General features: G+C 50.0%; 1 protein-coding gene across 1 annotated transcript in view; it reads right to left on the bottom strand.

The window, feature by feature from the left end:
- The window catches only part of LOC113826814 (uncharacterized), a 44632-nt gene that overhangs the window by 10600 nt on the left and 24032 nt on the right, over positions 1-10000 (bottom strand). Inside the window, exons 2-5 of the mRNA XM_070135451.1 lie at positions 7179-7405; positions 6473-6800; positions 4405-6061; positions 830-958 (exon numbers count right to left, since the gene is read on the bottom strand). Coding sequence (XP_069991552.1) covers positions 830-958; positions 4405-6061; positions 6473-6800; positions 7179-7282 — 2218 coding nt within the window. The 5' untranslated portion in view covers positions 7283-7405. The remainder of the gene's footprint in view (positions 1-829; positions 959-4404; positions 6062-6472; positions 6801-7178; positions 7406-10000) is intronic.

Raw genomic sequence — 10000 nt, 5'->3', positions numbered from 1 at the left:
GTCCAGACTGCACATCACCTGCCAATTTCCCCGCCCTATTTCAGCTCACAATAACGCTCCTAAAAGTGTTTTGTTTGATATATATATATATATATATATATATATATATATATATATATATATATATATATATATATAGAGAGAGAGAGAGAGAGAGAGAGAGAGAGAGAGAGAGAGAGAGAGAGAGAGAGAGAGAGAGAGAGAGAGAGAGAGAGCAAAGAAGTGAGGGAGTGAGTGAACAAGTGTCACTCAGCCCCTCTCAGCCGAATCAGCTGTGAATGAGCACTGGTATCAGCATGCTGGGGTCAGAGTCAGGACGAAAAGGAACTGGCCATCATACCGCATCAGTTTGCGGCTTAGCACACATGGTTCCTCTTCGGATGTGTCCCATACAGCCACTTAGATACGAAACCATGAGATTCTGACTCTAATGGAGGGCTTGCGCACGCACGAGAGAGAGAGAGACAGACAGACAGAAAAAGAGAAAGAAAGACAAAGACAGAAACCGAGAAAGCGAAAAATATGACAAAAAAGAGAACCCTCCACCTCTCTTAACCCCCCCCCCCTCCCCTTAAAGAGAGAGAGAGAGAGAGCGCGAAAACGAGAGAGAGAGAGAGATCCACCTCCAGAGAGAGATAGAAATAGATAGATAGAGAGAGAGAGAGAGAGAGAGAGAGAGAGAGAAGGAGAGATAGATCCACCTCCAGAGTGAGCGAAAGAAAGAGAGAGAGAGAGAAATCCACCTCCAGAGAAACAGAGAAACAGAGAGAAAGAGAAAATCCACCTCCAGAGAGAAAGAGAAAATGTCAACCAGCTCTTGGAAACTTACTGAGGTGGAGCGAGTACCCGGCGCGCTCGAAGACATCCCTGAGCTCTCCGAGGGCGGTGTAGTTCTTGGTGTGGAAGGTGACGTCGGCGTCTCGCTCCCAGGGCATCACGCCGTTTAGCTTCACGGCGCCTGGGACAAAGAGAAAGGGCGGGGATTTATTGTGGAACGAAGAGAAATGGCGGGAACTCGTGGGACAAGGAGAAAGGGCGGGGATTTATTATGGAACGAAGAGAAGGGGCGGGAATGATGATGGAACAAAGAGAAAGGGCGGTGATTTATTATGGAACGAAGAGAAATGGCGGGAATTCGTGGAACAAAGAGAAAGGGCGGGGATTTATTATGGAACGAAGAGAAATGGTGGGAAATGATGGTGGAACAAAGAGAAATGGCGGGAATGATGATGGAACAAAGAGAAAGGGCGGGAATTTAATATGGAACAAGGAGAAAGGGCGGGGATTTATTATGGAACGAAGAGAAATGGCGGGAACTCGTGGGACAAAGAGAAGGATGGGGATGATGATGGAACAAAGAGAAAGGGCGGGAATTTAATATGGAACAAGGAGAAAGGGCGGGGATTTATTATGGAACGAAGAGAAATGGCGGGAACTCGTGGGACAAAGAGAAGGATGGGGATGATGGTGGGACAAGGAGAAATGGCAGGTACTCGTGGAACAAAGAGAAAGGGCGGAAATTTATTATGGAACGAAGATAAATGGCGGGAAGTCGTGGGACAAAGAGAAGGATGGGGATGATGATGGAACAAAGAGAAATTGTGGGAACTCGTAGGACAAAGAGAAAGGGCGGGGATTTATTATGGAATAAAGAAAAAGGGCGGGAAATGATGGTGGAACAAGGAGAATTGGTAGGAACTCGTGGAACAAAGAGCAATGACGGGGATTTATTATGGAACGAAGAGAAATGGCGGGGGAAATGATGGTGGAACGAAGAGAAATGGCGGGGGAAATGATGGTGGAACGAAGAGAAATGGCGGGAAATGATGGTGGAACGAAGAGAAATGGCGGGAACTCGTGGATCACCGGGAATTTATCATGGAACAAAGAGAAATAGCGGGAATGATGATGGAACAAAGAGAAATGGCGGGAACTCGCGGGACAAAGAGAAAGGTCAAGAACTGATGATGGAACAAAAAGAAGAAAAAAATATTATGGAACAAAGAGAAAGGGCGGGAATTGATGGTGAAACATAGAGAGAGAGAGAATGAGCGTCATTCACTGTCATTCAGTTAGCAAGTAAACTATTTGGTTAGTCAATGAGTGAGTTTGTGAGTGAAAAGATTAATAATTTGTACTTCCATTCATTCAGTCAGTTCTGCAGTTAATTATTGGGTCAGTCAGTCAATGTGTGTCATTCGTCCAGTATGGATGTACATACATACATCCAAGAAAAGTATAACTAGGTATAAACATTCTATCTTCATGAAAATACTAGTTGGCAACTTCTAAGCTAAGCCCCGCCCCATCAGCTTTATTCGTTGCAAATACTACCTTTTTTTGTCTTCTTTTCGATAATTTTTTGCCTTTGTTATTACTGAACCATTTTCAAAGATGTACTAAAAAGCACTTACTATAAAAAAGATATCACACGAATTATTAGGGTCAAGAAAGGGGGGCAGAGCTAATGACGTCACCACGTTTAGCCAATGAGAGTGCATTGTGAGATGCTAGATACAGCTAGATACACGACTATTTGGACAATTTACTTGCTATTGGTATGATTATCGGAAGTAAAAACAAAATTCCCCTCTTTTATTTACGTTAACGAAGAGTTCCTTACAATTGACAGCTGTCAGAATACCATAGGGAAAAAGTCAAATTTAGTTTTGGTTCAATAGGCAAAATGGGCGTACTTACCTAGTTATACTTTCCTTGTGTACATCCATCTATTCATCCACCTATCCATTTATCCATACACACATACACACATACACACGTACGTACATAAAGGCATACGTTGCACGCATACCAAAATATATCCATCCATACATTCATACATACATACATACATAGAAATATGTAAATAATTATATAAACAAACACACAAATATCCATCCATACATATACATACATACATACATGAATACATACAGCAAGACATTTCTAAAAATAAAGAAAAATTACTTCCTAAAATAACATTAAAAAACGAGTCATATTAGTAAAAAAAAAAATGCTGGATTTTCCTAAATTGACCAATCACATGTCATGATTTGTCAGATTACGTTCAGTCTCGAAATCAAAAGGAACCGGAAATGACTCCAAGAAATCTCGTAAACCATTTGAATTCATAAGAAAAAAATTCTCATCGCTAAATCTCATTAATTTGCTGTGAAATTAGACCGATTAATTATCAATGAAGTTTTTGTAATCTGGTCCATTTTTTTCTGTAATCTTACACAAATACATTTAGTAACTAAGAGAGAAAGACAGAAAGAGAGAGAGAAAAAAAGGCAGAGAGAGAGAGAGAGAGAGAGAGAGAGAGAGAGAGAGAGAGAGAGAGAGAGAGAGAGAGAGAGAGAGAGAGAGAGAGAGAGAGAGAGAGAGAGAGAGAGAGAGAAAGAAGGAGAGAGAGAAGAAAGGGGAGAGAGAGAGAGAGAGAAGGGGAGAAAGAGAGAGAGAGAGAGAGAGAGAGAGAGAGAGAGAGAGAAAGAGAGAAAGAGAGAGAGAGATAAATGTAATAATGCTCACAAGTATACCAAATCACCCTCACATCCAAAGTATACAATGCCATGAACTAAAATCATATTTACCTACACACAAATATCATGACAATCGAATAAATTAATCATAAAATCAACAAATGATGAAAACTTAGACAACCGGACATCCGGTCGAGACGAAAGCGGCTGTGACTCCCAACGTAAAGGGCCGGCCATCTTAGGTCATCTTAGGTCATGCAAACTGCCAATTCCATTAAATGTTCCACTTTAAGATGCTATTTCCGTTTGTTAAATCGAGAAGCAGTTTGGAAAAAAATGTGGGCCAATTGTAATAATTAAGGTGGTTAAGAGTTCTAATATGAAAATTATAGCATTGGTATTGTCTTCCACTGGTTTATTTCATTTTCTTTATTTATTTCTAATTCTATTTTTTATCTACTTTTTTGTTTCTTTCTTTTTCTTCTTCTTCCGCTTTATCTTCTTTCTTCTATCCTCAGACTGAATTAAGTTCTTCCGGTGGAAAAGGTAAACCCGAAATGTTGAATACAAATAAAAGAGGGAAATGAACATAAAGAAATAAGAAAAGCTACTTGGCCTCTGCAGCTGCGACGGAAACTGAAGACACTGGATCTTGGCGATTTGAGAAGCTGCTTAGAAGGATTATGATTATGTGGAATGCGACTTCTTATCGACGATGGAATGTGTCTGTCAGAGTCAAAGTATGTTAAAAGTACGAATTGAAAAACAAAGAAGAAACGAGTATTGTGTGATCATGGATGGAGTTCCTGCCAGGAGGAGGAAGCGGACGGGAAAATATTGTTATAATAGACAGCAAAAAAAAAAAAAAAAAAGAAGAACAGGGCAGATCACAGCCCCCGAGGCAATCTCTGGCGAGACTCACCTAAGAGGGTTCCTTCCTGCAGCTCGCACAGCAGGCCGTGGGCGTCACACGTGTCCATGAGGAACCTGACGAGCGAGGCCAGCTCCTGGCGGCAGCACGGCGGCAACGCCACGCCCTTCTCGCCGCAGTTGGCGCCCACGTCGCTGCACGAGAAGGTGTAGCGCACGCCCGCAGGCGCCTGCACCACGTAGAGACTGTGGCGGCGGGCGAGGCTGAGCCAGGCGGCGCGCGGCGGCGGTGGGAGCTCTGTGCGGATGCGGAAGAGCGCCTCGGGGCACGCCGCCGCCAGCATGTGGTGCGAGTGGGCCGCCCGCAGGAACAGGTCCAGCTGGGCCACCTGCGCGGGCAGCTTGGCGTCCCAGGCCAGGTGGCGCAGCGCCGCCGTCAGGGCCAGGAAGGGGCCCTCGAGGGAACTGCACAACAGGCACCCATGGGCGGCGCCCAGACGCCCGCGCTCCCACTCCGCCTCGTAGTGGGCGTTGCGGGAGGTGAGGCACCCCGTCCGCCAGCGGTTCGTGGGCGTTTGGAGGCCGCCCGAGACCGCCCACACCCCAAGGTGTTCCGCCGCCCACACCAGGCGCTCCAGCCGAGCCAGGCGCGTGAGCGAGGCCATGCCGGAGGTGAGCAGGACGTAAGGCGTGGTCACATGATCCAGCGCGGCCACGTGCGCGGCGACCAAGGACGCGTTGGCGGCGACGGTATGCAGCAAGAGACGCAGGCGGTGGGCGGGCGGGCGAGGCGGCGGCGTCGGGGCGGCCACGTGCACCGCGACGCCGGGATAAGCTCGGCTGACGCTGGCGAGGAAGTCCTCCGTCGCCGCGTCGCCCGCCACCACCACGGACACCACTTTCACCACATCACTCGCGCTCAAATTGGAAGCCCAGACGCCACCTCGAGGCGGCGGTTCAACACTGTCTGTGTCTCCGTTGATAACCGAAGTCTTTTTCTCCCTTGATTTATCACTGGCCGAGCGCTCCCTCTGCCTCGGCGTCCACGCGCCCCGCGCGCCCGCCCTCTCCCCCGCCCTCGCCACGAGTCCCATCTTGGCCGCGCGCCGCCACTGCCAAGCGTCAGCGGAAATATTTACACTCGCCTGCTGGTCGCGGCCGGCCAGCGGCTCGTCCTGCGACCGAGCGACCCTCGGGGCCCCGCGGGTAGTCCTTTGGGATTCCCGCGTGACGAGGCTCGCCGGGCCGCGCGCCGGGCCCTGGGCATGCAGCCTGCGGCTCGTGCGAGGCGGCGTCTGCAGGCGGCGGCTCGGGAGGTCCGGGTAGATGCTCTGGCTCTGGTCGTGCGAGGAGTCGACGAAGTCCTCGTCGCCCCGCCCGCGCCCGCCCCCTGCAGGAGGCCGGGCGGGCAGGGGCGTCCTCTGACTCGCTCTCCTCGACGGCTCGGCGGACATGGCCGGGTACACGTGCCGGAGCTCTTCCCTCCGGCTGCTGAGTTTCTGCTGCTGCTGCTGAGAAACGTTGATGTGCTGCGCCCGCACGCCCGCTGGCCTCTCCTGCCGGGCATCCGTTCCGGCCTGGGCGTGCTCCAGGCCGGGTTTGTACAGGTAGGGATTGAGGCGAGGAGAGAAGTGCGTGAGGAGAGTGTCCTGGAGGTGCGCCACCCGCTCGCCCAGCGTCGCCACCTCGTCTTGCACGTCCCCCGCCACCTGCAGCGGAAACACGTCTCAGACACGATCGGGACGGAGGCATGCGGGGGCAGAGGAGGGAGGAGGAGGGAGAGAAAGCAGTCAGATAGAAAGTGAGAGGGAGAGAGAGAAGGAGTAGCCTTTGTCTGACTACACATAATTCTACATATATGAGTATATCCATATAAAGTATATGCGTATCATTATATATTTGAATGAATGTAAGTATGTGTGCGCGAGCATGTTTCTAAGTGAATGTGTATGTGTGTTTGTGTGAATTTGAGTGTGTTTGAGTTTAAGATTACGTGCATTTAAATGCATTTGTGTACGTGGGAATGAGCGTAAGTGTGAATGCGTATGAGTGTATGTATGTTTGAGAGAGTCGGTGGCATCACCACCCTTGGGATTGGCACTCTAGTCCCTGCACCGCACCTGCTGCGCCTTTTTGAGCGTCACCCTGAGGGAGGTGAAGGTGGTGTGCAAGGTGTAATAGTAGAAGGCACCCACACCGCCGGCCCCCGCCTGGCCGGCGCCCGCAGGAGGGCGTGGCGAACTTCTGTCAGCGCCGCCCGCGGAAGCGCCCATGGCCTTTGCGAGGCGCGAGCCCCACCCGTCGCCATCTCCAGCTTCAGCGCCCCCGTCGGCTGCGTCTCGGAGATCCGCGCTGCCCACGGCCCAGCACAGCTCACACGGGTCCACCTCCTTGGGCGGGGGCGTGTGGGCGGCATGGGCGGCGTGAGCCCGGGCGGCGTGATATGCTCTAGAAAAGAGAGAGACATTCGTTTATTTCTCTTAATTGAGTTTATAATGAAAGTGAAACCAGCATCAACACCAAGAAAAGAGGGCAAAGCCTGGAAGTCGAAGTAAAGATTGATGGCACTGTGAGTTCCTCCCTCCCCCTCCCCTCCCCCTCCCTTCCCATGACCCCTCCACCCCTTCCACGACCCCTCCCCCCTCCCATGACCCCATTCCCCCTCCCCTCGCCCTCCCATGACCCCATTCCCCTCCCCTCGCCCTCCCACGACCCCTTCCCCTCGCTCTCCCCTCCCCTCGCCCACCCCCTCCCACAACACCTTCCCCCCTCCCCTCGCCCTCCCCTCCCACAACCCCATCCCCCCTCCCTTCGCCCTCCCCTCACCTGAAGGCGTGATAGTCCGGCAGTGTGACGGAGAGGAAGAGCAGCATCCACGAGCATCCCGTGAGCGTGAGCAGGAGCAGCTGGATGGAGGCGTGGCGGCCCATGGTGCCTCCGATGAGCGTCGTGGCCCTCCGGGAGAGCTTCAGCCTCCAGCTCGATCATACGGCGCCCGCATCCTCGCCCGCAGAAGGCCGCAAGGAGCTCGGGCGTCTCCGTAGCTGGGGGTTCTGCGGGAGGAGAGAGGCGGAGGGTCAGTCTAGGGAAAGGGTTTGGAGGAGAGGAATAAGGGGGAGGAGAGGAAGAAGAAAAGGAAGGGGAATAAAAAGCTAGAGATAAGGAGAATCGTAGGTAAGAGAAAATAAGGCACAGAGAATAGAGAAAGAGAGCGAGAGAAAGAAAGAAAGAGAATGAGGAGATAGGAAGTAGAAAATTAGAGACAGAGAGCATTAAATTAAAGCAAAAGAATAAAGAAAAGCCAAAAGCAGAGGAACATGACGAATCCCGTAAAAAAGATATTATAAAAAAAGAGAAATAAAAAAATCGTATTAAATTGATAACTTGACTAGAAAGCTCTGCGTGTCTCCGAGGAAAATTGTCTTGGCTAATGACTAAGTTGCATATTCAGACATCATTCCACCGGAGTTGTTCGCTTTAACGAGGCTATTTCGGGCCGAAGAACTCTCCCTTCCTACAGAACTTTTGCCAGCCATAAAGGGTGACTTATAGTGAACAACAAGGCAACATTAGCGACAGCCTGTGGACATTAGTGAACTGTTCAAAAGTGTTTGGTCGGCATTTCCATCTTATTACCCGCGGGAGAAACACGCACATACATGCTTACATACGCACATGAAAGAAAGTAAAATTAATTAAGGAAAGATATTAAGATTGAGATGGATGAAGAGAGAAAGAGAGGGAGGAGCGGAGAGGAATCAATAGATAGATAGATAGACGGAGACAGAGAGACCGAGGAAAAGAGAGAGAGAGAAGGAGGGGTGGAGAGGGATCGATAGATAGATAGACGGAGGATGATAGAGACAGAGATAAAGAGAGAGAGAGAGGGAGGGGTGGAGAAGTATCGATAGATAGATAGACGGAGGATGATAGAGACAGAGATAAAGAGAGAGAGAGAGGGAGGGGTGGAGAAGTATCGATAGATAGATAGACAGACAGAGACAGAGGAAAAGAAAGAGAGAGGGAGAGAGAGAGTGGGGTGGAGAGAGATAAATAGCTAGATATTCGGAGACAGACAGAGACAGAGGAAAAGAGATAGAGGGAGGGATGGAGAGGGATAAATAGACAGACAGCCAGACAGAGACAGAAAAAAAGAAAGAGAGAGGGAGGGGTAGAGAAGGATCAATAGATAGACAGCAAGACAGAGACAGACAGAGAGGGAGGCCGCATTATGACCGCCAGGAGGGAAGGAGGTTGGCGTCCTTCAAACGAGGGAGAGCAGGTGTTATGCAACGCCGCCTGAGGATCTTTCTGACGTCTTCAAAGAAAAGAAAGGAGACATCTTAACGACATTGCATAAAAATGTGTCTGCAGTACTCAAAAAAATATATATATGTATTTTTTATTTTCATAATGCGATTTTTTTAGTGATTAGAATTTTAAAAAGAAAAAATGTAGCGGTCTTTTTCGTTCTCTTTCGATTTATCTTTTATCTATCTATCCTTCCTCATTTCCTCTTCCTTCTTTCTCTCCTGCTACTTTTCCCTTTCCCCTTCCCTCTTCATCTTCCTCTCTCTCTTTCTCATCCTCTCTCTCTCCTTCCTCTCCCTCCCTTCCCTCCCCACCCTTTCCCCCACCCTCTTCCTAACTCTTCCTCTCCCTCTTCCTCTCTCCCTTCCTCTCACTCTTCCTCTCCTCTTCCTCTCTCCTTTTCCCCTCTCACTCTTCCTCTCCCACTTCCCCACCTTCTCACCTCTTCCCTCTCCCTCTTCCCCACCATCTCCTCCCTCTTCCTCTTCCTTCTCTCCTCCCTTCATTCCTCTCTCTCCCTTCCTCTCTCTCCCTCTTCCCCAACCTCTCCCCCTCCCTCTTCCCCACCCTCTCCCTCTTCCCCACCCCCTTTCTCTTCCCTCTCACTTTCTCTCCTCTTCCCCCCCTTCCTCCTCCCTTCCCTCTCCCTTTCCCTCTCCCTCTCCCAGCGAAAATAGCCACGAGGAATGCTATGAAAAAAGGCTCTCTCGGTTAAGTCACGGAAGGGCTACTAGACTCTACAGACCCTTCACAAGTGCTACGAGAGGCTACTTTGGCGGTCCAGGTGAGGGAGAGTAGGAGGGGGCGGGGGGGGGGAAGGCCCATGTCCAACGACGGACTTAAAAGGGGCTGAGAGAGGGGGGGAAGGGGCTGAGAAAGAGGGGAGAAGGGCTGAGAGAGAGGGGAAAGAGGCTAAGAGAGAGGGGAGAGGGGCTGAGAGAGAGGGGAAAGAGGCTAAGAGAGAGGGGGAGGGGGTTAAGAGAGAGGGGAGAGGGGCTAAGAGAGGGGAAAGGGGCTAAGAGAGAGGGGAAAGGGCCTGAGAAAGAGGGGGAAGAGGCTGAGAGAGAGGGAAAAGGGGCTAAGAGAGAGAGAGAGGAAAGGGGCACCGCGAGGGGAATGGTGAGGAAGAAGAGAAAGGGGATAAGGTGAGGGGAAGGGGAGGGGGAGCAGTGAGTCTGAAACCCTTCCGAGTGTGAGGTGGTTTCCGGAGACACGATGGAAGCCTGATATAAACACAGGGAAACTTTCCGATTTTCACGTCTCCAAGTTGTGCGTTGAAGGATAATTATAATGAGGATGATAATAATAATAATAATTTAGGGTTTGCTGTGACAGGC

Source organism: Penaeus vannamei, chromosome 20, assembly GCF_042767895.1.
Source record: "Penaeus vannamei isolate JL-2024 chromosome 20, ASM4276789v1, whole genome shotgun sequence".
Taxonomy (NCBI): domain Eukaryota; kingdom Metazoa; phylum Arthropoda; class Malacostraca; order Decapoda; family Penaeidae; genus Penaeus; species Penaeus vannamei.
Note: the sequence above shows the minus strand (reverse complement) of the source record. Positions and strands in the feature narration are given on the sequence as shown.